The following is a 24500-nucleotide window of genomic DNA, read 5'->3' as shown; positions in this document are numbered from 1 at the left end:
CAAGAGCAGGGCTGGATGCTGAGTTGGGCAGAATTGTGTGGGTAGCACCAGGCTCTGCAGTGCTACCAGGCTGAGTTGAGGGGTGGTCCTGTGGGCTGGCACAGGGGATGGCAACCTGCTGGGTGCTCCTCAGCAGCACCCTTGGTGTGCTGGAAGGGAACTGCTGTGTCAGGGGCAAACTGGGCAGAAGTGTCTGTGTGTCCTGCCCAACAGTGGGGGGTGGGGGGGATGTTCTACAACAACCACCTGGGCTCTCCCTGTGGTGGGCATGTGGCCAGGGGATGGCTTCCAGGCAGGGAGTTCAGTGAGCACCGGCAGCCCTGAAAGCGCTGCCAGGCAGTGTCAGCATGCCCGGGGTGACACAGCACAGATACCTTGGGCAGGGAGATAGAGCCTGCCCACAGTGGGCAGGGCGAGGGGTGAAGTGGGGTGGGCACCCAGTGCCCACCATCCAGGAGGTGGGAGAGCAAAGGGGATGAGAAATCCTCTCCCTGCAGAGGGGGCTTGGTGCTGGGGACAGATGCAGTGTGGGAATATGGTGGCACTGGGCACTGGCAGTGGCAGGGGGCTAGCCGGCACTGCTCCCATGACGGGCAGAGGGTGCCTGTTGCTTTGTGGGTGCTCTCCCTGTCGTGCTGCAAAGCCCTGGCTCCTGCGGCCCCCCGCAGCCTCCCCACGCACCCCCCACGCTGTCCTCACAGAGGAGGAATAATTTGGAGAAACCATGGCAACCCCGGGTGGTGCCAGCACCGCGCTGTCCCCGGGTCCCCCCGCAGCCACCGCATTCTTGGGGTGGGTGGGGGGGATGTGCCAGTGGGATGCACTGCCTGTGTGGTGCAGGGTTCGTGTCATGCAGTGCCAGTGGGGTGCCATCCCCGTGCGATGCTGTGCCCACGGCCCCAGGGCACAGGGCCATGCACGGTGGCCTCGCTGGGCCACAGTTCAGTTTGGCTCAGCAGGGCTGTTGTTACAGGGGTCTCTTGGGCGTTCTTGGTGTCTCCCTCAACGTACCCATGGTCCTCGCAGCTGCCCCTCTGTTGTGGCCAGGAGGTTCCCGGGCCCCTCATGTGGCTCTTTTATTTGCAGCTCTGGGATGGAGCCGCCGCGGGGCCCTCAGTCAGCTCAGCCCTCCCACCCCCTCCCTGCTGCCACCGAACCAGGTAGGACCCTGAGCTGCGGGTCCCTGCCCAGCAGCCCCATGACGCCATGGGGGTGGGCTTCCCAACGCTGCTGGTGGCATTCAGGGTGCTGCTGTTGGCACTCAGGGTGCTGCCATCCTGACTCCAGTCCAGCTCCCATTGTAACACTGAGCTGAGCCACTGCCATGGGGGCAAACCAGCTCCAGCAGCCCCAGAGGTGCTGGGATCCCCAGTCTCCTCCTGGCATCAAGCTCTTCTCTGCCCACCCCAGGGACAGACAGCCCAACCCCGCTGGTTTCATCTCAGCCCTGGCATCTGCACCCCCAGTTCTGGGCTTTATCTGGGTAGCAAGGGGGGGCCCCAAGTCCCCCTCCTCATCTCTGCCTGATTCATTCTGCTTCTTGCCAATAAAGTCCTTTCCTTCCAGAAGCACCTCCCCTGTCGTCCTCTGCTGCTCTTTAAAGCCAAATGGCTTTTGCTGACCCTTGCCATGCACCTTCAGTGTTTGGTGAAGCAGCGGTACCCACCTACATGGCAGGGGCCCCTGGCCAGGTGGCCAAAACAACCAAATACCCTTAGAGCATGATGAGCTTTAAAGCTGCCCAGGTGTCTCCAGCGTGGACAAAGCCAGTTGGGTGTCCACTGATGGCAGCCTGCAGCTGGCTCTCTAAGGGCTGTTGGTGAAGATCAGTGCCACAGCCCAGCAGATCTGAAGGGCAAAGCACCTCATCTGCTCCCCTGGACACTCTGGGGGCTGGTGTTGTTCTCCCTTGTCACATAGCTGTGTCACACTGCCCACCACGGCCACCCATGCAGCAGATGTTGTGCATAGTACTGGTGCACAGTGGGTACCAGGCCCCATGTCCCACAAAAGCTGGAGCCACCACCCCACTTTCTCTGCAGCCCAGCAGGTATGTCAGGACACTTGCAGGCACTGAGCCAGCACAGCCCCTCTGGTGTGAGTTTACTGTGGAGGGACCCTGGCCCTCCTGCTTGGAGCTGTGGGAAGTGATGGAGGAGCTGCTGGTGATATGCAGGGTTGGGGCACCTGCTGCAGCACCCCTCTGCCAGCCCCCAGTGCCACCTGTGCCAGTCCAGAGGAGCCCCAGGAGGCAATGAAGCTGCAAGCAGCTGGGACTTTCGGCACCCTGCAGGGATGTGTGTTGGCCATGGTGGTGCAGCCACCACGGAGAGGAGTTACAGCTCCTGCCCCCCAGGAGCCCCAGAGCTGTGGCAGATTTCCCAGACACCATGGTGGAAGCTCTTGCACCTATCCCTGTGTGATGCTCCTTTCTGCACTGCCTGCAGTGCTGGTGCTGGGCACAGCATGAATTGGCACATGGGCACACGGTCCCAGGAGCCCCCGCAGACCCTTGCACACTCACATCAGGGGGCTGGGTACACGTTCCCTGCCTGCTACGGAAACCCCTGGAGCTGAGCTCCACCCAGCCCTGTTCATAGATGCCATTCCAGCTGGTGATGCAAGAGTGTCCCTATGTCCTGCACTCCTGCTGCAGGGGCATAATGGGCAGTGGCCTCTTCCTGCAGGGAGCTGGCACCCCTCCCCTGCTATCCTCTGGCACTCCAGATCTGGAACAATTTCTCCAACTCCTTCCCCAAGTCAGGAAGCAACTAGAGAGAGCAGAAGCAGAGGCTGGGACGCCCCTGAACCCCCGTTTTGGAAGAGGTGACCAAGCCCCCCTGAGCCAGGAGCTGTGGGGATGTATCCTGCACTGCCACAGCTCCCCGAGGTCCCGGCCGGGATTCAGGGGCTCATCTCTTCTCTTGCAGGGCTGGCTGCCTTCTTCTGAGGCCATCTGAAGGGAAGCTGGCAGAGAAGAGTTGCTTTTAAGATGACACGAACGGACCCACCTGACATCCTGGTGTCTACGGTGTACCAAGACATAAAGGTGGCCACCGCAGCCCCCGGGGATTCTATCGTCTGCCAGCCTGTGGCACGATGTGATGCCTCCATGTCCTCGCCCATGCCCCGCGAGCCGCAGCCCTTCAACAAGCGCCATTGCAGGAGCTTTGACTTCATTGAGTCGCTGGACGAGCAGCTGGGCACCCCCCCGGCCATGGAGCGCTCCTGCCCACGCCCCAGCACCCCTGAGCCCACGCCGGGGCTGCCGGGCAGGAGGGCACCGCCAAAGCCGGACCCTCAGGCCGGCAAAGCGCCCCCGCCCCGTAGCGAGCCGAAGCGCCGTGCCCGCTCCAAGAGCGCGCCGCGAGTGAAGTCCACCTTCACCGCGGTGCCCATCGCCGTCTCGGCGTCGCCGCCGGCCCGGCGCGGGCGGGAGGCGCTGCGGGTGGCACGGGAGCCCTCCCGCGCCGAGCGCTCGCCGCGCCGGGAGAATCAAGCGCCGCTGCGGGCGCTGGCTAACGAGGTGCACCCCATCAAGCTGCAGCCGCAGCGCAGCAGCGGCAGCCGCATCTCCCCGCTCTGTGTGGGCAGCAACTGCTTCGAGGAGGGGCCGGGGGTCAAGGTGGGCGCCAGCCCCCACGTCAAGTGCCGGGTGGACATCAAGCCGGACGAGGCGGTGCTGGTGCATGCGGCGCGCAGCATGCGGGCGGCCCAGGCCCGGCAGGAAGCGCCACGCGTCCTCCGTGCCCCCGGGACTGCCCGCAGCCTGACCGTGCCCGGGAGCAGGCAGGCCTCCATGTCCCGCACGCCCACCCCCAGCGACTCCTACAGCGGGGAGCCCTCGCTCCTGCCTTACCCTGGTGAGTACTACGAGGCGGACCCCCGGGCACTGGCGTACCAGACGGTGCCGGTGCCAGCCTCACGGGAATTCAGAGAGTACCCGGAGAGGGGCTGCATGACCTTCTCAGCCCCTGGCGTCCCTGCCAAGTTCTACTACGCAGAGGAGCCGGGACGCTGCCCCAGCCCTGCTATGCCCCTCCGCAGCCCTGGCTATGCCAGCTACCCCTACCCCATCCGCCACAGCGTCCCCCAACACTATTACGCCGAGGACCCAGCCAAAGCTGCCATCCACACAATGCCACCACGGACACTGTACGTGGAGGAGACCCGCAGCTACCCGGTACAGGAGGCACCTGCCCGCGCCTTCTACGGGGAGGAGCCCCGCTTTTACCACCCCCGCAGTACCCCTGTCAAAACCCTCTACGCCGAGGATGCCCGGACGTACCCGGCCCTCGGTTCCTCTGCCAGGGTCTTCTACGGCGAGGACTATGGGAAGTACCGGGAGCGGGAGGTGCTGTCGCGGACGTGCCCCCCGCCCCGCAACACGCAGCCCTTGCACTTCAGCGACTGGTACTGCCCCGAGCGGAGCACGCTGCCCTACCAGAGCCTGCAAGTGTCACGCATGGCCCCGCAGCCGGCCGCACGTGAGGCCATGTTCTCCTCCTGGCACACCAGCTACGGCGTGACCCCGCCACGGCTGGCCCGGGAGAGCCAGCACTACTCCAAATCCTGGGATAATATCCTGGCGCCAGCAGCACGCAGGGAGGAGGTCCTGCAGCGCGGGCGCAGCTACGAGAACCTACTGGCCCAGGAGCAGCACCGTGCCTTATCCCCCGAGGAGCGGCGGCAGCCGGTGGTGATCAACCTGTCAAGCTCCCCCAAGCGCTACGCTGCCCTGTCCCTCTCAGAGAGCTCCATCCTCGAGAGGGTGCACGCCGACGGTGGCCGCGGTTCCCTGGGCCGCTCCTGGTACGTCACGCCGGAGATCACCATCACCGACAACGACATCCGCGCCGACGGGCTGGGCAGGAGCGAGAGGCGGTCGGCCAGCTGGGACATGCTGGACACGGGGCGGGAGCGCGGTCCCTACACCGTGCCCTGCGCCCCGCAGCCCGTGCTCAGGGAGAGCGGCTCAGGGCGCCAGCGCAGCCTGGAGCAGCTGGATGAGCTCATCACCGACCTCGTCATTGACTACAAGCCGGCGCCAGGCCACCGCGCCGGGGACAGGGACAGCCTTGCTGAGCAGCTCAAGCAGCTCCTGAGCAGCAACACCTCAGGACCGCCCCGGCAGGGCGAGGGCAGGAGGGTGCCGCTCAGAGTGCACGAAGGATCCCGGCCCACGAAGGAGCAGCCAGCTCCCAGCTCTCGTGCCACCACCCCGCGCTCCGTGCCCGCCCCGCTCTCCGTCAGCCCCTTCGAGAAGTCTCCGGAGAACTGCTCGCCCGAGCTGAGCGCGGAGGAGGACGACATGATGATGTGCTCCAACGCCAAGTGCCGGCGCACAGAGACCATGTTCAATGCCTGCCTCTACTTCAAGTCGTGCCACAGCTGCTACACCTACTACTGCTCGCGGCACTGCCGCCGCGAGGACTGGGACACGCACAAGGCAAGCTGTGTCTATGGGCGTGTGGGCAGCGTCTGCCGCCACGTGCTGCAGTTCTGCCGTGAGGACGCCGAGGTGCACAAGGCCTTCTCGCGCATCGCCAAGGTCGGATACCTCTCCCGTGGTCGCGGCGTCCTCTTCCTGGGCTTCCCCAATGCCGGCTCGGCTGAAAACTTCCTCCAGTTCGGGCTGGAGAGCCTGCTGATGTCCCCCACTTACCTGTCCCTGCGGGAGCTGGAGAGCTACTCAGACAACCTGGGGGACTATGCCCGTGAGCTGCGGGAGACAGGCAACCAGTATGACCCCAACGAATGTTTCCTCCTGAATGTAACTGTGGCCGTCACCCAGAAAGTGCCGGACAGGCCCTCGCCGAAGATGCAGGTGCCGACGGTCAGGAAATATGCCAAGGTGGCCTTAGCCTCCTCCAGCCCTGAGAAGAAGATCCTGAAGAAGGAGCGGGACATGGAGACGCTGATCCTGACGCCGCCGCCCGGCACAGCAGACATTGACAAGGAGGGGGAGGAGGGCCGCAAGGCGCGGGAGGTCTGCTTCATCAACATCCAGCGGGAGCTGCGCACCCGCGGCGTCTTCCTGCGGCATGAGTTCCCTGCCGTCTACGAGCAGCTCTGTGACTTCGTGGAAAGCAACAAGCGCTTCACCCCCACCACCATCTACCCCATTGACAAGAGGACCGGCAAGCAGTTCATGTGCATGATCATGGCAGCCTCCGAGCCCCGCACCCTCGACTGGGTGGCCAGCCCCAACCTCCTGGACGACATCATGTGAACATTGTGTGGGGACCTCCCTGGCACCCCTGGGTCACCCCCTCTTTGTAGACAGGTGTTACCCTGTCGGCATGGTGGGACAGAGACCCCCTCTCAGATGTGGCACCCCAGCGAGGAGGCCACAATGGGCTGTGGGCAGCCAGCATCAGCTGGGGGGCCACAGCCACAGCCAGAGCAGTGAGGACTGGGCTGGGGAATGCCATGGGGTGGTATGAGCACAAGATGAAGTTTGCTGTGGGGTGCAGGTCCCAGCCAGGGTCCTGGAAAGACCCTCCAGAGCCCTCTCAAGCCAAGCAGTGCATGGCCAGAGGAGGGACACCTGAGTCACTTCCCCCAGCCTGTGCACTCACTACCCCTGTAGGGGAGTCACACATTCTGCCTGTGCCCGGAGCCCTGCACAGCTCTCTTGGGCCATGTCCTCAACTCCTGGGCTCCCGTGGGGCACTGTAGCACCACTGAGGCTGTACCAAGCCTGTAGGCACTGCTCGCAGCTCTTCAGGGTCTGCAGCAGTGGCCCTGTACAGTCCACGATGGGAGCTGGGTTGCACAAGGTCTGTGTTCCTATAGTGTCTGTGTCCTGAGCATGTTACTGAGTGGTCTGTAAGTGCAGTGGGGATCCGGGAAGGGTGGCTGCAAGGTGCTCTTGGGCATCCCCAGAACCTCACAGGGCCCCTGGGTACAGGGGATGATTCCTGCGTGCAGAGCAGGGGCTTGGCGGGAGGGTGTCCCTGGGTGTTGATCCGCGTGCAGGGCTGCACCCAGCACTGGGTGCCAAGCCCAGGGAAGGGTATGGGGCAGCCACAGTGCCACCACGTAGCCGGGCTGCTTCCGTGGGCTGGGAGTGAAGGATCTGCACAGGGCTGGCACGGTGTGGCAGGGGGCAGGAAAGGGAAGGTTTCAATGGGGCAGTGAGGGGACCCGCGGAGCCAGGGGCAAGGGCTGCTTCATGCCCAGGGCCTTACGGTGGCTCCGGGGCTGCCCGACGGGGTGCTGGTCAAGGGCAAAGGCTGTCACCACGCCGGCTCTCCGCCATCCCCTGCTCACTGGGGCTGTCACAGAGCCCTGCCTAGTCCGGGCTCACGCAGCACTGCTCGCCCCGCCTGCTGCCCGCCCGCCTGCAGGCAGGTGCCGCTGCACGGCTCCACAGCCGAGTTCCCCCCTCCCTGCCGCCGATTCCGCCATTGGCAGACCGCAATCCCCTCAGAGGGCCAGCACCGTCCCCGGGCGCTGCTGAGGCGACACTCCCGGCTGTGCGCGGGCCGCGATCGCCGGGGCCAGGTACTGGTCGGCGGCGGCGCCGAAAGGGGTGGGACCAGGCGCCGGTAGGCAGTGGCGCCTGAAGGGGCGGGACCGGGCGCTGGTTGGCGGCAGCGCCGGAAGGGGCGGGCCCAGGGGCGGGCCTGGGCACTCGTTGGCGGTTTGGACGGCTGCTCCAGGAAGGTGCGGGCGCGATGGCGGAGGCCGAGGCTGGGGTTTTGTCGCGGGTGTCGGACGTTGAGATCGACGGCGACGGCGTCTTCAAGTACGTGCTGGTGCGCGTACGCGCGGCCGGCGGCCCTGGGAAGGATGTCGTGCGCGGCCACGGTTGGGCCGACTACCACGGTGAGGGGCGCGGGGCACCGGCACCGCCGGCCGGGCTGGGGGCGGCCCGGGAGCGACTGTGAGGGGAAGTTCGGAATTCCCGGTGCGGCAGCTCAAGGGTGCCTGTCTCGCCCTCTCGTTGGTCCCGCTGTTACCGAGGGGGGCGAGGGGTAGCCCCGGGGGAACCCGTCCGCGGGGTGCTGGCTGGGGGCTCAGGCGGAATCCCCCGGTGTCCCCTCCCGTGCCCCCACCCCACGGCTGCCTCCCCCCGCAGCCGACATTTACGAGCGGACGGCGCAGGAACTGGCGCAGCAGGGCCTGGACTGTGAGTGCCTGGGGGGAGGCCGCCTCTCCCACCGCCCCGATGAAAAGAAGATCCACGTCTACGGGTACTCGGTGGTAAGCAAAGACGGCAGTGGCGGGGACCCAGTGGGGGACGCTGCTTCACCTTGCCTCATCACAGCTGCCCGGTCCCGCAGCTCAGGGCCGGCCCCGCGTCCCCCCGGGAGCAGAAGGGCCGAGGTGGGCGGCAGCAGTGCCACCTAGGGGTGCCTGCGACCCCGCGAAAGTCCTATGGGTGATACTGGTGCTGGTTTTCCCAGCTCCAGGGTAGCACCATCCCCCTGCCTGGGTGCCAGGCTGAGCTGCCTGCGGTCTGAGCCGTTGCCACAGAGGAGTTGGAGCACGTCAGTCCTCTGCAAGTACAGTCTCAGTGATGTCTTGTGGCTGCTGCTGCAGTGAGCTGCCCTGAGGGTCTGCTGAGTTCTTCCTGGGGAGGTGACCACACCAGCTCTACTTTGAGACCTTCTCTCCTCTGCCAGGGCTTCGGGCGAGCAGACCACTCTGTGACTACGGAGAAGCTGAAAGCCAAGTACCCAGACTACGAGGTCACATGGGCGGATGAAGGCTACTGACTCGCTCTGGCCAGGCAGTGGCCTTGGCACCAGCCTGGAGCTGATGCAGCTGAATCTGGCATCAGGGTGGTGACAGCAGGCTCCCAGCACTTGGCAGCGCACTGGGCTCCTCTGGTTCCCCTTCCTGTTGAGCTCACCTGTTCTGCACTGTTGCCGGAATTCTGCACTCCACAGGCACTTCCCACTTCCCTGGCATGGCACAGCCTCAGTGAAGCTGGCAGGTGCCCTCCCCAGCCTTGCTGCTGGCAGGGGCTTTGTCCCCCAGGTGTATGTGAGAATTAAACATGTTGGGAAGCACAGTTGCTCACAGCTCCGGGGCTGGCCTCTATCCCCTTGCAGCAGGAGTGACCTCTGAGGTTTCCAGCCATGCATGGAGGGCCTGACGCCAGAGCTGGCAGGGGCTAGGGTGGGGACAGCAGAAGGGGTGTCAGGGTTAGCCTTGAGAATGACTGAGGCAGAGGAAGAGACAGTGATGTGTCCTCATGCCTGAGGGTGGGGCGGGAGAGGACACCTCCATCACCTGCTGGGAGGGAGCATGGTTTGGAAGAGCATGCCTGGTCATGCCTGGGGGTGGAGCCTCCTCCTTGACCTCAGCCCTCTGGACAGCCAGGGCTGGCTCCTGTCCCTCAGTACTTCTCAGGGAGATTTTACTTGTATTTCCAGTGAGGAGCACAGTGGGAATGCTGGGAAAAGCTTGCTGGAGCCTTCAGTGCAGGACAGCTTGAGGTGCATGTCCAGGTAGATCTCTCAAACACTGTCACAGACAAGCTGGGGTTGGTGAACCTCACTCGCCTAGTCCCAGCCCTGTTCCACATGGGGTGTGCCTGTTGCTGCCTCCCTGCCTTCCCCTCACCATCAGAGATGTGAGCAGCCTGGACCAGAGAGAGTCCTTTGTACCTAGAGCTGCACAGGTTTTGCAGCACCTGCTGAAGCTCAGCCCCTGTGCCCAGTGTTACAGAACCACAGAGTGCATCAGACTGGAAGGACCCTCTGAGGGCATCATGTCCAGCCCCCTGCAGTCAGCTGGGACATCTCCAACTAGAGCAGGTTGCTCAGTTGCATCAAGTGTGACCTTGAATGTCTCCAGGGATGGAGCCTCCACCGCCTTCCTGGGCAGCCTGTTCCAGTCTCTCCCCACCCTCACTGTGCAGAACTCCTTCCTGATGTCCAACCTAACTGCCCTTGCTCCAGCCTCAAACCATTGCTCCCCAACCTGTCACTCCAAGCCCTTCTGAACAGTCCCTCCCCAGCATTCCTGCAGGTCGCCTTCAGATACTGAAATGCAGCTCTAAGGTCTCCCTGGAACCTTCTCCAGACTGAACATGTCTGACTCATTCAGTCTGTCTTTGTAGAAGAGCTGCTCCAGCCCTCTGATTGTCTTTGTGGCTGCCTCGAGACCTGCTCCCTCAGGTCCATGTCCTTGTGTTGGGGGCTCCAGACCTGTACACAGCCCTGCAGGTGAGGTCTCCCCAGAGCAGAGCAGAGGGGCAGGATCCTCTCACTCCAGCTCTGGCCACACTGCTTTGGATGCAGCCCAGGCTGCCCTTGGCCTTCTGTGCTGCCAGTGCCCATTGCTGGCTCCTGTCCAGCTTCTCCTCTACCAGCACCCCCAAGTCCTTCTCTGCAGGGTTGCTCTCAATCTCTTCATCCTCTAGCCTGGATCAATATCAATGATTTCCCTGACCCAGCTGCAGGACCTGGCACTTCACCTCATGAGGTTCTCCTTAACCCATTCTCTAGCCTGTCTAGGTTCCTCTGGACCTAGTGTCCTCCATGACCCAGGTAGATCAGGATGGATGGGGATGAGCTTCATGGGCCAGACTGGGGTGCAGAGCCTGCTAGATGGCTGGTGGCTTGGGGCTGGAGCTGTGTCTGCTGTGGAGGATGGTGCCCACCAGCCTTGCAAGCTAGTGGGGGGGGCAAGAAAGCTGGAGGTGCCCAGGACATGGAACAGGTTACACTGAGCCCACTCTGGAGAAATAGCTCCTGCAATGTGCTGCTCATCTCCCCCACCTTGGGGTGATTGTCACCCAGCAGTCAGTTTGTGTACTGTATGCTGGTGGGGCTGAGTGCCTTGCAGCAGTCACACAGAGCACAGCTTCCCTTCCAGTCACCTCTGGAGATGCCCAGCATATTCCCCTCCCCCAGCAGGGCCAACTCCAACAGGTTGCTCAGGGCTGTGGCCAAGTGGGTTTAGGGCATCTCCATAGATGCAAACCCCTAGGAACTCACTGATGACTTTCATGGGAAGCAAAAAATTCTTAAGCCTGTGATATTTTGCTGCCCTGCTTTGTTCTCATTTCTCAGCCCTTCCTGGGCCACTCGGTGCTCAGCAGAGGCTGGCTCCTCTTTGCTCCCTCCTGCCAGCTCTCTGTACACCTTGGTGACATCTTCCTGCACCTTCTCCATGCTGTACAGCTCCAGCTCTCAGCCTCCTGGGTGTTTCAGTCCATCATCATAACAGTCCCGGGCTAGAGAGCTCCAGTATGCCCCCATCTTCCATACCAGGGGCCCAGTGTTGCCCTGTGTCTCCTTTGAGCACAGGGCAGGGCTGAGACCTGCCATGGGTACCCAGGAGGCTGCTTGGGGCCTGCCAGGTTTGTGGGCAGCAGGGGAGGGGCAGGGCTCCTGCTGCAGGCACTGCCAGCCCCAAGGTGCCTGGGCTGGGAGGGCATGGGGCTGCCTGCCCAGGCCCTCGCTGGGGAAGGAGCTGTGCCATGCAGTTTACTGCACCTGATGCAATTGAGCTGCAATCCACCAAGGGCAGCTGTTAGGAGGGGAGAAAACTCCACACCCAGCCTGTGGCAATGGGGACCAGTGTCCATGCACAGGGACTGCCAGCAGCAGAGGCTCCTCCTGGGCAGTGCCAACACTGGCAGCAGCTTTCCCTTCCAGGTGGAAGTGGTTGCCATCAGCAGGCAGCTCTGGTGGTGCCACGCAGGGGTCTCACTGCCAAGTCACATTGCTTCCAGTCTGAACAGCCCTTCCTGGGGCTCTGCCCAAGCTGCTCTGCTGCAGGAGTGACCTGGTTGTGGCCCTAGAGCTGTGTCCCTTCACCCTGTGGAAATCCTGAACTGGGTGCTGGTGGCACCTCTGGGCCCTCAGGAGCTGGGGAAGAGGGCAAGGGCTGGAGAGAGCCTGCAGAGAGCCTGGGGAAGGAGCACTGCAGGCAGCTTGCCAGGCTCTATGCAGGCCCTGGGTACCCTCCCGAAGTGGCTGCTGCACAGACCACATGTGGCAGTGGGAGGGCAGAAGGCTGCCAGCTTGCTCTGCCCACACTGGGCAGACGAGAGCCCCTTCTGCCTGCCCCTGTTGTGTGTCCGGGGCTGGGATGCACTGGAGCCCCAGTTTTTGGCAAGGCCAGCAATGCTGGGACAGGCTGCTCCTCCTGCACATCCTTGCCTGTCCCTGACTCCTCTCCCAGCCTGTCCCAAGGCTCCAGACTGTTTAGGTTTTGTTCTGAATTCAAAGCCCAAGCAGTCCTAAGCACCCTGCCTGCTGCAGCTCACCACTGCCTGGGGCCATCATGACCCCACTATGCCTTTCCTGCCTTGGGGTCGATCCTTGAACCCTGTTCCCACTGCTGCCCCACACAGCTACGCTCCCTGGCCAGGGCACTCCCCACTGCCAGCCCCTGCCCTGCACCCGAAGGCTCTCCCTCCTTGTGCTCTGAAGCTATTCCTCCCTGTGGTTAGACATGATGCAGCCCGGGCAGCTGACATGGCACAGCCCTCACACCCCTGGCAGAAGTGCCAGCTTCCTCCCAGGGCTGGCAGCACAGCTGGCTCAGCTGGAAGAACCAGCCTGGTCCCTCCTCGAGTTGGTGTGTGCCACACGGCTGTGCCAGCTGGCCCCAGCCTGGTCGGAACAGCACCCAGCACCTTGTCCTGGCTGGAAAAGGGTGGGTGAAGGAGAGGGCTGATGAAGAAAAGCTGCCAAAGGTGTCCTGGGGATGCAGAGCTGCCAGATCGCTGCGTGTGATGCTGGCAGTGGTGCCAGGCAGCAGGACCGAGGGTGACCTGTGCCGACATAGCAAACCTCCTCCCCACAACCTATCTGCTGGGCTGGGAAGCAGATAACGGCGGGGCTGAAGTCCAACCCGGAGCAGGTCCCGGGGGGCAGATTCCAGCGCTGGGCTCACGGGGTGGCTTCTCCCATCTCCCTTTTACTGCTCCAGTGCCCGAGGCTGAGATGGCCGTGCAGGAGGTGCTGCTGGCCGCGCTGCTGCTGGGTGAGCTCTGCCGGCTCGGGGGTCGTGCTGCGGGGAGGGAGGGAGCCGGCTTCTCCCCTCCGGCCTTCCCTGGCCTCGGCTCCCATGGGGATCGCTGCTTCTCCCAGCTCTGGGGGGAGCTGCATTGCTCGGCGGAGGGCAGAGGCAGCTCCAAACCCCTCCTCTGGGCTCCGCTGGCAAAGGTCAGTCCGGGAGGTACAGGGGTGAGTGGGCACAGGAGCCACCAGTGCTGGGCTGGGAATCACTGATGGCTTTGCCTGGAGTGGGGAGGAAACTGCCCAAATTTTCTTGTTTCCCCCAAAACTGCTGGACTCTGGCACCCAAAGGGCACGGGGGCTGCTGGTGGGACAAGGCAGATGTAGAGATTCGGGGTGCCAGGGCAGTGGTGGGGGGTGCCCTGTCCAAGGGATGGTGCCACAGAGAGGGCAGGGCTCGTCCCACCAGGGTGCCAGGCTAGGGAGCCCAGACACGTGTGCCTTCTGCCACCTGCCACGGGGACCGTGCCCAGACCCACGTGGCACTCTCAGCCCTGTTGTCTGTCCCACAGCTGGGACTGTCCTCCCGGGCAGGGCCATGGTCGTCAACAGCTGCAGCAGTGCAACCGAGCAGCTCTGCAACTTCATCTGCGACTGCAGCGACTGCTCCGACGAGAACCAGTGCGGTGAGTCCCAGGGCAAATCGGCCCCGGTCCTCCTCCCAGGCTCTGCTCCGGGGGTGAGACCAGGCGGTGGAGCTGGGGGCATTGTGGGTGCAAGGCCCTGGAGTGGGTGCAGGACCCCAGGGTTAGTGCAGGACTCCAGGGTGGGTGCAGGACCTCAGGGTGGAGGTAGGACCCCAAGGTGGAGGCAGGACCCCAGGGTGGATGCAGGTCCTCCAGGTGGGTGCAAGTCCTGAGGTTGAGCATAAGTCCCTGGAGTGAATGCAGGTCCCTTGGGATGAGTGCAGGACCCCTAGATCAAGGGTCCTGGGGTGGGTGCAGGTCCCCAGGGTGATTGTAGGTCCCTGAGTGGGTGCAGGTTCCTGGGGTGGGTGCAGGTCCACAGGGTGATTGTAGGTCCCTGAGTGGGTGCAGGTCAACAAGGGTGATTGTAGGTCCCTGAAGGGGGTCTCAGGTCCCCAGGGTGGGTACAGGTCCTTGGGGTGGACCCAGCTCAGCCCTGCCCTACCACCCTGCCCTCCCACCCTCAGGGTACCTGCGGGGCTCAGCAGTGCTGGGCACCCCCTTCACCTGTGATTTTGAGGAAGGTGACTGTGGCTGGAAGGATGTGAGCACCTCAACTTACAGATGGGTGTGGGGCCAGGCCAACCTGGCTGCATGGGGCACAGGGCCCCACTCAGACCACTCCGTGGGCACCAACCTGGGTAAGTGGGAGATGCTCTGCTAGTGTGCAGGCTCCAGGCACCCACAGCAGAACACCTCTGGGCCATGGGTACCCTGAAACTGGGGTGCCAGGACACCTAACCTTGCAGGTTGCAGGGGACGGAGCAGACCCATGGTGGGGCTGGAGCAGTGCCATCCACACCTCTGGTGCCATCTCATGGGCCTGCAGCCCCTGCTCTGCTCTCTGCTCCCCAGGATGGTTCATGGTGACCACGTCCCCGCCGGCAAAGACCACGGCCACAGCCTGGCTCAGGTCACCTGTGTTACAGGAAGCAGCTGCCACATGCGAGATCAGGGCCTGGTACCACCTCTCAGGAAGTGGTGAGGGTGCCCATGGTGGCATGGATGGGCACAGGGAAGCAATGTTGGGGGGCAGTGAGGAGGCAAGACTACATCTGCCCCCATGGCAGAGGCAGAGCCATCAGTAGCTCATCATGGGTCCTTATCATCCTGCTTGCCTCTTCCATTTTCTGCAAGCAGAGTTGGCAAGGCCCAGGGGTCCCAGCTCCATGCCCCAGAGCTAGTAGGGCTCAGTTCATGCCCTTGGGTACCCCAGGTTGCCCAGTGCAAAGGGTCACATTCTGGGGCTCCCTTCAGGGCTCAACCAGACAGAGTGTCCGGTGCTGCAGCTGGCCATGGCACACAGGGATGAGGTGGTGGGGCTGTGGCAGAGCCCTGAGCATGAAGGAGAGGGTTGGCACCAGCTGGTTGCCTACCCAGGCCGGGTGACAGAGCAGTTCCAGGTGAGACAAGACACCAAAGGTACGAGGGCACCATCCCCACAAGCTGGGGCCAGGTGATGCACAGGAGAGAAGAATGCCCAGGAAGATGCCCAGCTCATGCCATCCCCATTCTCTCATCAACAGCTCATCTTCTCCCTGACACAACCACCCATGTGCAAGGCAGAGCTGGCACTCGATGACATCATCTTCAGGAACTGCGGCTTGCAGGGTAAGTCCTGCACCCTCTGGCATGAGAGTGCTCCCAGGTGCCCGGTTGGCTGGTTTGGGCTTTGCATCCCACTGCCTGCTGAGTCTTGGGGACACCTTGCCCTGGCCAGAGCATGGGGTGAGCAGGGAAAGTGTCCCTTGATCAGCCCCAAGGAAGGAGGTGGGGGGAACCCCGGTGCGCTGGGGTCCCTGTTGCGCTGGCCCCTCGGTGACTCTGTGTCCCTGCCGCAGGGCACGGGCGGCAGGAGTGCCGGGAGGAGGAGGGACGCTGCGGGCAGGGTTCCTGCCTGGCACTGCATCGCTTCTGCGACGGCACCGACGACTGTGGGGACGGCTCGGATGAGGATGCAGAGCAGTGCAGTAAGCATTCCTAGCCCCGGCTGCACAGCGGGGCTGAGGGTCTGCCCTGCTGGGACACAGCCAGGCCGTGGGCAGGGCTCACCCCAGGTCTGCTTCATGGCTGTGCAGACAGAGAGGCAAACTTACCCTGAGGGTTTTGTGGAGAGGTGGCAGCAGCCCAGCCCATCGCAGAGGTCTTGCTGTTGGGAGGAGGGCTGGGACCCTGCCCCTGGATCACTCTGCTCTCCCTCCCTCCCCAGAGTCCTTCACTCTCTGCTCCTTTGAGAAAGATTTCTGCAGCTGGAAGGCAGAGGCTGAGCAGCCAGCTTGGGAGAGGAACAGGAGCCTGAACCTGGGCTGTGGGTATGGCATCCCCACCCGGGACCACAGCAGTAACAGCAGGGCAGGTAGGTGGCTGGGCACTAGCACCTCAGGGGAGCCCCAGCGCAGGTCCCTGTGGTGTCACTGGCCCCAGAGCAGATGTGCCCTCTGCCCCTGGGGTGACACACACCTGTGCTTGGCCTAAGGCTGTGCCAGGAAAAGAGCATCCTGCACCTGCACACCTGGCCTGGCACCACTCAGCCCCTGCCTGGTTTCTCCTGCAGGTTTTTTCCTCCGTGTGGGCAGCACCTTGGGCAAAGGGTCAGGAGGCACAGCCAAGCTCAGCAGTCCAACTTTCCAGGCCAATAATTCCTGCTCTGTGAGTCACAGCCAGGACCCCACATCAGAGCCCATGTGGGCATGGTGGTGGTGGATGGGGTCTCCATCTCCAGCTGTGGTGATGCCCACTTTGGTGTGAAGCTGCAGGTGACCTTTTTCTGCAGGGGTTGGGGGCAGGTCTGGTGGCATCTCTGGTGTCCATTGGGAGCTCTGACCTCCTCCAGCCCCACCCTTTGGGAGCACCTCATGGGGTGGCAGCCATGCTGTGGGTTGCAGGGGGCTGTATAACACCTTTGGGGCTCACTTATCCCACTCCCCATGCCCAGCTCGTGCTGTACTGCCACCTCCACGGCTCAGCCTCAAGCAGCCTCAGCATCTCCTACAGGACCAAGACCACCACACACCTGGTGAGAGAGAGGAGAGGGGACCTAGGCAACTGCTGGGTCCGGGAGAGAGTGGACTTCAAAGTGACAGAGAGCTTTGAGGTGAGCTGGTGCCATGCTGGGGCAAGCTGGGCAGTCTGCAGGGTGAGGGGCACAGGGTCACCCACAAGGTACATGCCCATGGAATCAGCATTGAACTGGGAACCAAACACCAAAGCAGAGCTGTGCTTCTGGTGCTGGCATATGCCACCCTCATCTTTTTGTGCCACCCTCACGTTCTTGTGCCCACACCTCCACAGCCATCCACGCTGGAAGGTTGGTGAAGGGGGAGGGGTGGGTTTGTGTCTTCATCCATCCGGTGTCACCTCATGTCTTCCCATATCATCTCATGCCTTCCTCTGTCACCTGTGATGCCCTCCCACCACCCCATCTGCTGTCCTTCAGGGCCACCCACACCACCCCGCCCTCTCCAAGCTGATCCTGGAGCTCATCCCAGGGACACCTCAGTGGCATCCTGAGGTTACCCCAGCAGCAGCCCTGGGCAGCCACAGGCCATGTCTGTGTGCAGGGGCAGCACCATCACCCCAAGCCCACCATGGCCCTGCCAGCCCACAGCATTTCCCCTGTTGCCACTGAGCCCCTTCCCAGGAGAAGCCTGTGGCAGCCAGTGACAGGAGCTGGCTTGCCCCTACCCCACAGCTCCCTGGTGTCCCTGCCATGCCCAGTGCCATCACTCAGCCCCTCCAGCCTGTGCAAGCCCCCATGCTGATGCTGGTGGCCTGGTGCTTCACTACAGGTGCTGATTGAGGGGGTGGCTGGCAGTGGAGGGGCTGTGGCCATTGATGACCTGATCCTGTCTGCAGGCTGCATGAGAGAGGAGGGTGAGCTGGAAGGTGGCTATCCCCCACCACTGCTCTGGCACAAGCAGTGGTCTGCTGAAGTCTTTGCCCATGGCACCATCCCTAAAGGACCCAGGGCAGGGCCTGCCCATCCCTCTGCTCATCAGTGACTATCCTGGGTGCAACAGGGCAGCACTTGTGCCAGGACCTGCAGCCCAGTTTCCCCGTTGTCCTCATCCTGCAGCTGTGACCCTCCATCCCCTCCTGCCTGAGCCGTGTCACACAGGCTGGTGGCAGCAGGCAGGGCAGGACAGGACTGGGGACATGCTCATGGGCAGGGGACTGTGGCTGGAAGGGATGACAGCGCTGAAGCTCCTCTCAGCGCTGCTCTCGATTCCAAAGGTGTTCCATTTCCAATCCTGCTGCCAAGCCAGGCAGCCGCCGGCCCCTGCGCGGCTGGGGAGGTGGCTTGTGAGGGCGGAGGCTGCGTCGGGGCAGAGCTGGTCTGCAACTTCGCTGCAAGCTGTGCTGGTGGCTCCGACGAGAAGAGATGCGGTGAGAACCACCGGCGGACAGCGGGGACCCAGGCACCCCTTGCCTGGCACAGCCAGGGAATGTGGGTGCCAGTGAGGCTGAGCCTGGGCTTTTGCAGGAGCAACCACCTTTGAGGCAGGGCCCGGGGGCTGGCACGATGTCAGCGTGGGGAGGCTGCGCTGGGCTGTGCAGAAGGCCACGGAGCACAGCAGCACCACCCTCACAGGTGAGGCTGTTCCCAGCGCAGAGATGATGCTCATGGTCCCAGCACTGCAGCAGAGCCCGGGGTGCATGGCCCCCCTGCTCCTACCCTACAAGGGGTGATGTCTGGGCAGGGTGCTGTGCTGGGGGTGCTGCCAGGGATGCAGGGCACCTGTCCCAGCCTCTCAGAGTGTTTCCGTGCCCAGGGGATTTCCTGACCCTCCAGGCAGGAGAAGGACAGATGGTGGATGCCGCGAAGGCTCGCACCCCTCTGCTCGGCCCCTCTGGCCCTGCCTGCACCATGAAGCTGAGCTACCACATCCACAGTGGCTCCCAGGGTAAGCCCCTGCCCGACCCCAGGCTGCCCTGCCTGCTCCAGTCCCCCCCAGCTCAGCTCCCTGTCCCAACCCGGACACAGGGCAGATCCCTGCCCTCCCTGCCCTCCCTTGCTGCCTTTCCCAGCCCCACTCTGCCTCATCCTGGAGGTGGGGTGTCCCTGCTCCCTGTGACCATGGGCTGGGGGGGCGCTGGGGCCATAATGGGTCCCAGAGGGTGGCGAGGGGCTGCCAGTGCCCGCAGGCCCCACACTACCTCTTGTGCCAGGCTTCCTCGCTATCAGGGTTTGGGATCACACCACTGGCACCACCCAGCTGGCCTGGCACACACAGGGGCATGGCAACACAACCCAGGGACATGTCAGTGTCCCACTGGGAGAGAGGAGACGACCCTTCCAGGTACAGTTTGGGGCAGAGGGACAGGCCTGTCGGTTGCCAGGAGGGCAGTGCCAATGCTGCCAGGCAGGCTGGGTTCACTGCAACCTCCTCACCTCCGCAGGTTGAGCTGCTGGGGTTGGTGGATCTGCAGGACTCAGGGAGTGCTGCCATCGACAACGTGGAGTTTGTGCAGTGCCTTAGCAGTGCAGGGCCACCAGGGCACACAGGTACAGCCTGAGGCATGTGGGTATAACCCTGGGCATGTGGGTACAGCATGGGGCACACATAGGTACAGCCTGGGGCATGTGGGTACAGCCCTGGGCGTGTGGGTACAGCCTGGGGCACATGGGGCAAGGAGGGTGGCCATGAGCAGGAGGGGACCCTGGTCCCCCACCCACAGAGATGAATGATGCTCCCACAGGGGCTGTGTGGTGACTGTCACCCTGTCCCCAGCCCAGGGACAGGACCACGGTGATGAAGCCCTGGGGCCAGGGCCAAGCACACATCCTGCTGTGGGACACCTGCATGGTGTGAACCTGGGGAGTGGGGTGGGGGAGCAGAAGGAGGGGGACATCTATGGGACCTGTTTGCTTTTGGGTTCCTTATCCCCATTCCCTCACCACCATCACCTCTCTCTCTGGACAGAGCTTTCCTGCAACTTCGAGAGGGGTATGTGTGGCTGGTACCAGGATCAGTCCAGTGACTTCAAATGGGTCCACAGCGTGGGGCAAGGGCAGGGCTCTGACCACACAACCGGCTCGGGTAAGGAGCTGGCTCCTCTCCCAGGGACACAGGGCAGCCCAGGTCCCCCTGCAGCCTCCTGCCCCAGGGCTGAGGTGTGCCCTGTGCATGGGGCAAGTTTGGCTGGGGCAGCCTGGGGGGCTTGGAGCACTCATTCCTCTGTCCCCAACACTCAGGATACTTCTTGGCTGCAGACCCCTCTGCCCCATGGAGCCGTGGGCAGCGGGCACAGCTCATCACCTACTACCAGGAGCCCACAGCTACCCAGCGCTGCCTCTCCTTCTGGTACTGCCTGGCTGGGCCTCAGATCGGTATGAGCCTCAGAGCACCCTCCTGGGGATGCCCCAGCAGGGCCCCACTCCCTGCGGGACAGCAGGGCCCCCAGCAGAGCAGGACAGCTGCCCAGTGCTCCCCTTTGCCCAGGCACCCTGAACCTCAAGCTGCAGCTGGAGGGAGGAGAGGAGACAGTGCTGTGGACCCAGCAAGGGACCCAGGGCAGCATCTGGCACCAGGGCCAGGCAACGCTGCCTACCACGAGCCCACAGCGGTACCGGGTGAGGGGGGAAGCTCTCCCCACCCTGTGCCACCAAGTGCTGCTGGGGAACAGGGCCACGTGACACTGCTGTCCTGTTGGCAGGTGGCCTTCGAGGCCCTGAGGGACAGGTTCCTGGGGGACATGGCGCTGGATGACCTGGTGCTGACAGAGGGACCCTGCCGGGCCAAGCTCTCCTGCTCCTTCGAGGTGGACGCCTGCGGGCTGGTCGCCAGCGGGCAGCACACGTGGCTGAGGCAAAGCAACAGCACCGGCAGCACTGCTGGCCCCGCGGCCGACCACGGCACCGGCACGGCCACAGGTACTGCGGCCACTGCGCACTGGGGAGCCCTGCTGCCTGCTCTGCCTGCCCCAAGCATCCTGCCTGCTGTCCCTGCCCTCCCTCCCTGTGCTGATCATCCCTGTCCCTCCTTGCCTGCCCTGCCTGCTCCACCTGCCCTGTGTCCTGCCTTCCTCCCTGCTCTGCCTATTTGCCCTGAGTGTCCTGTCTGCCTGCACTGAGCACCCTGCCTGCCCTTGCCTGAGTGCCCTTCCTGTCCTCCATACCAGCCCTGTCTGCTCCTATTCTGCCCTCCCTGCCTGCACCCTGCCTGCCTGCTCTGCCCAGGATGTGCAGAGGGCACTCCTGTATGGAGCTCCCCAACAGTGAAACTTCCCAAACCAAGAATTTCCCAGTCCAGAAGGGATCCCCAGCCAGAGGGGGATCCCCAGCCCAGTGGTTGTCTGGTGCCCCTTGATCAGAGCCAGGCAGGGGTTGCAGTATGAGGGCTTCTCCCCTCCAGGTCATTACATGGTAGTGAGCACGGGCAGGGCCTCCCTGCCTGCAGGGCATGTGGTTGCCCTCAAGTCTCAGCTCTACCAGCCCTCTGCACCCATCCAGTGCCTGACCTTCTGGCACCAGCTGAGCACTGAGACCCCAGGTGAGCACTGTGACCCCTGGAGTGGGCACCTCTGAATGGGTGGGGTCCTGCATGGCATACCCTCCTCCATGGTGGGTACCCTGGACAGGCTCCCTTGGGGTCTTCGTGGAGCAGAGTGGGGAGAGGAGGAAGGTGATGACTGTGAGCACCATGAAGGGCAGCACCTGGCACCGCAGCCACATCACCATCCAGCTTGATGGGGACTGGCAGGTGAGATGGGGCAGGGTGCCAGGGACTTTGTGACTAGGAGGGGACAGGCTGGAGGTGATGACAGGTGCATGGTGCCTGCCAGCCTCAGCATGCCACCATTCCCACCCCCCTGGCAGGTGACGTTCGAGGCAATGGGAGCTGGGGGTGCCCACGGGTACATCGCACTGGATGACCTGCACGTGTCAGATGGAGCCTGCCCCGAGCCAGGTGAAAGCCCCCACTGCAGGGCACCGTGCACTGGGCAGGGGGCATGTGCCCCCCAAGGGGGAATGGGGTACCCATGGGGGCATGCAGCCATGGGGATGAGGACAGCCCATCCCATCCATCACGGCTCTGCCATGGCCACTGAACACTGGCAGTGGTGGGGAGGGGGCTGGGGGTGTCTGCAGCACTGGGTGCATCACAGCCCCCCCTTTCCTCCCAGCATCCTGTGACTTCGAGCAGGACATGTGTGGCTGGAGCAGCCCCTTGGACCCCCAGATGCACAGCTTCGCCTGGGACTGGAAGAGTGCAGTGCCCCTTGCCAAGTACTCTGGCCCCGAGCAGGATCACACCCTGGGCACAAAGAATGGTAGGAAGCATCCATCCCTCCCAGGGCACCCTGGAATGGCTGGAGTGAGGATGAGGAGCAGGGGATGAATGGGGTCATCCATGAATGTGCCCCTCAGTATGTCCCAGAGGGACCTGGTTCCACAGCATCCCAGTCCCTCCTTCTGAGAAGGACATCTCAGTTCCAAAGGCGAAGAAGCAGGGCTGGGGGCTGTGTGCAGTCCTCTGGACATCACTCTGAGCATTTTGGCGGGAAACAGGATGCGTAAGGTGGGCTGCAGACCTGGGGAACACCCTGTGCTCTGTCCCTGCCCACCCAGGTCATTATGTGCACTTCCATACCTCTGTGCTGGGCCCAGGGGGCACCACTGCCCGGCTGGAGAGCCAGCACCTGTCCGCAGCTGCCGACTCCTGCCTGCGGTTCTGGTACCACATGGACATCCCAGAGCACCTCTGTAAGTGCTGCAGGGCAGGGAGGAGGGTGGCAGGAGCCATGATGGGAGCAGGGGGCTTGCTCAGGGGCTGCAAACCTCCTTCCCATCTGTGGGCCCCTGGAAGCTCTGGTTCATCTCCATCTGTGCAGTGGGGGTGGCCCATTCTTGCTGGGCACTGCCATCCCAGCAAAGGGTGGCACAACCAGAAGGACCTGGTGGCTATAGGGGGTGCAGGTGGCCTTTGCTATCAGGCTGCCTGTCCCCTGCCATGCTGCAGCCTACGGGGAGCTGCGGGTGATGCTGCGCAGCACGGCAGGGCAGCGCATGGTGTGGACTGTGGCTGGGCACCAGAGCCAGGGCTGGCAGAGCAGTGTGGTGCCTGTGCAGAGTCCCAGCGAGTTCCAGGTGAGCAGGGCCACCCTGGGGTGCAGGGTGCCCTTTGGGGGTGCCAGTTGCCCTCCCCATGCATCACCTCCCAGATCCCCTCTTCCTCCCGCAGATCATCTTCGAGATGACCACATGGAGGTGGCCGATGGAGGGGACAGTGGCACTGGATGACATCATGTACAGTGCTAGAGAGGGCTGCCAATCCAGCCAGGATGTGCCAGTGGAAGGTGCAGGGCTGGCTGTGGCTATGGAGGGCGCTGGGGTGCCCTGAATGGTGGATCAAGTCTAGCAGGAACGGTGGATCAAGTCTATTCTCCCTGCAGACACATTTCCTGGCACCCCTGTGGCACAGGTGGTGCTCAGTCTTCTCCTGGCCATCATTGTCCTGGCTCTGGTGTCTGCTGCAGGGTGGTACTGCCTGAAGCAGCGAGGGGCAGCCAGGAGGACACCGGCAGAGACCAACACTCCCCAGGGCTTTGACAACATCACCTTCCGAGATGTAAGGGCAGGGTTGAAGGGCTCTGCTGCCTGCCCCCAGCTGCTCCAAAACAGCCTTTTCCTGACAGCTCAGCAAATTCCTGAGGGCTCCCCCTGAGCCCACAGTTGGCCAACTCATCAGGGAGGTGCAAAGGGCTCTGCCTCTTATCTGGTTGCTGTAAAACAAGTGACCACGAGCTGTAGGATTGCCCTAGAAATGATGCTTCTGCCATCAGGCAGCTGCTCCAGAAAGAGCTGAGGCTGCAATCCTCCTCCCCAGAGTCCTGCACAGAGTGGATCATGCAAACATTGCTTAACCTCTTCAAGCCAGCAATTCAAAACCATGAGAAGCAGCTTAAGCTACAGTTTGCTTTAAAGGGTTTGGTCCCACCTAGCCTCCTGCAGAGCCACCAGTCCCAAAGGGAGCCAGAAAGCTCCTGGGGCATGCTGGAGGCTTGGTTCCTCTCCTGGGGTGCTAGCAGGCCTGCATGCAGCTTCTCCCCTCTGCGGCCTGGAAGAAGCCCCTGAATTTCAAACGAGACAAAGCCCCCGCCGCCGGTAACCGGCCCGTGCTCACCTCCCTTCGCAGGACCAGGTCAATATCTCCGCAGAGCCAAAGGAGGGCAATTAAGTCTGAAGTCAGCAGCCGCGGTTGCCCACTCACGCCGCCGAGGAGGACGCAGGGCAGAGCATCGCCCTGGCCAGACCTCACCTCACACTCCAGCAGCCGCCTCCTGTTGTCGGCGACACCGCGGAGCTGCCGCGGTGCAGTCCGCGGGCGCTGTCCCCGGGCGCGGGCCTGCAGAGGGCTGTGCCGCTGCCGCCGCGCGAGAAAAGCTTTTTTTATCTTTTGTAACACGAACTTTCTGCTTCCATAGCTGCTGTCAGCAGGCATTTCCTACAACAACCACCCTCAGCCGAGCAGGGTCCTGCCTGGTTTGGGCTCCCCACAGCTGGGCAGAACCACAGATGCTGCACCAGGCACAAGCCACACTACAATTTAGGCCCAAGAGCTCTCAGGGCACAGAGCCACCCAGGGAGAGAGCCCAGTTGCTCTGGGCAACCTGATGTAGTTGAGGATGCCCCTGCTGACCGCAGAGGGGGTTGAACTGGATGACCTTTGGAGTCCCTTTCCAACCCATTCTGCACTTCTATCTGTTTTGGACAGGGGTGTGGGGAGGGTGCACAGGTGGCCTGGAAAGTAGGGAGAAGAGAGAGGACACCACACAGCACAGCCAAAGGCAGAGAGCAGCCCTGATGACGGTGCCCACC

At 63.1% G+C, this 24500-nt stretch overlaps 3 protein-coding genes across 4 annotated transcripts; all 3 read left to right on the top strand.

The window, feature by feature from the left end:
* Positions 1 to 2992: 2992 nt before the first annotated feature.
* On the top strand, positions 2993 to 6232 carry AJM1 (apical junction component 1 homolog). The gene has a single exon (XM_054393600.1). The coding sequence runs from the start codon at positions 2993 to 2995 to the stop codon at positions 6230 to 6232; it is 3240 nt and encodes a 1079-aa protein (XP_054249575.1).
* A 1450-nt stretch (positions 6233 to 7682) lies between these two features.
* Positions 7683 to 8789, top strand: PHPT1 (phosphohistidine phosphatase 1). Of its 2 annotated transcripts, none has more exons than XM_054393506.1 (3): positions 7683 to 7833; positions 8087 to 8211; positions 8634 to 8789. In XM_054393506.1, exons 1-3 carry the CDS (start codon positions 7683 to 7685, stop codon positions 8724 to 8726), a joined length of 369 nt encoding a protein of 122 aa, XP_054249481.1. In that variant the 3' UTR covers positions 8727 to 8789. The 2 variants fall into 2 exon arrangements, with proteins under 2 accessions (XP_054249481.1, XP_054249480.1); XM_054393505.1 differs by having other exon boundaries at positions 7683 to 7837; positions 8085 to 8211.
* Positions 8790 to 12917: 4128 nt separating this feature from the next.
* LOC128976092 (apical endosomal glycoprotein-like) lies at positions 12918 to 23346 on the top strand. The gene is made up of 28 exons (XM_054393210.1): positions 12918 to 13152; positions 13466 to 13618; positions 14146 to 14319; positions 14534 to 14674; positions 14936 to 15081; positions 15205 to 15289; positions 15520 to 15648; positions 15888 to 16034; positions 16233 to 16327; positions 16614 to 16772; positions 17467 to 17551; positions 17912 to 18064; positions 18162 to 18269; positions 18451 to 18582; positions 18848 to 18978; positions 19079 to 19184; positions 19603 to 19719; positions 19875 to 20009; positions 20122 to 20252; positions 20336 to 20552; positions 21034 to 21171; positions 21260 to 21381; positions 21498 to 21588; positions 21806 to 21952; positions 22251 to 22385; positions 22642 to 22769; positions 22864 to 22978; positions 23075 to 23346. Exons 1-28 carry the CDS (start codon positions 12918 to 12920, stop codon positions 23344 to 23346), a joined length of 3927 nt encoding a protein of 1308 aa, XP_054249185.1.
* Positions 23347 to 24500: the final 1154 nt, after the last annotated feature.

The sequence above is a fragment of the Indicator indicator genome, chromosome 28, assembly GCF_027791375.1.
Source record: "Indicator indicator isolate 239-I01 chromosome 28, UM_Iind_1.1, whole genome shotgun sequence".
Classification (NCBI taxonomy): Eukaryota; Metazoa; Chordata; class Aves; order Piciformes; family Indicatoridae; genus Indicator; species Indicator indicator.
The sequence above is the reverse complement of the archived record's forward strand: the minus strand, read 5'-3'. Positions and strand labels throughout refer to the sequence as shown.

Coding starts and splice junctions, on each gene's coding strand:
- LOC128976092 (XM_054393210.1), top strand. CDS start 12,918: ATGGCCGTGCAGGAGGTGCTGCTGGCCGCGCTGCTGCTGGGTGAGCTC. Junction 16,773..17,466: donor AAGTGACAGAGAGCTTTGAG/GTGAGCTGGTGC, acceptor GCTTCACTACAG/GTGCTGATTGAGGGGGTGGC. Junction 22,770..22,863: donor AGAGTCCCAGCGAGTTCCAG/GTGAGCAGGGCC, acceptor TTCCTCCCGCAG/ATCATCTTCGAGATGACCAC.
- PHPT1 (XM_054393505.1), top strand. CDS start 7,683: ATGGCGGAGGCCGAGGCTGGGGTTTTGTCGCGGGTGTCGGACGTTGAG. Junction 7,838..8,084: donor TGGGCCGACTACCACGGTGA/GGGGCGCGGGGC, acceptor GCCTCCCCCCGC/AGCCGACATTTACGAGCGGA. Junction 8,212..8,633: donor ACGTCTACGGGTACTCGGTG/GTAAGCAAAGAC, acceptor CTCCTCTGCCAG/GGCTTCGGGCGAGCAGACCA.
- AJM1 (XM_054393600.1), top strand. CDS start 2,993: ATGACACGAACGGACCCACCTGACATCCTGGTGTCTACGGTGTACCAA.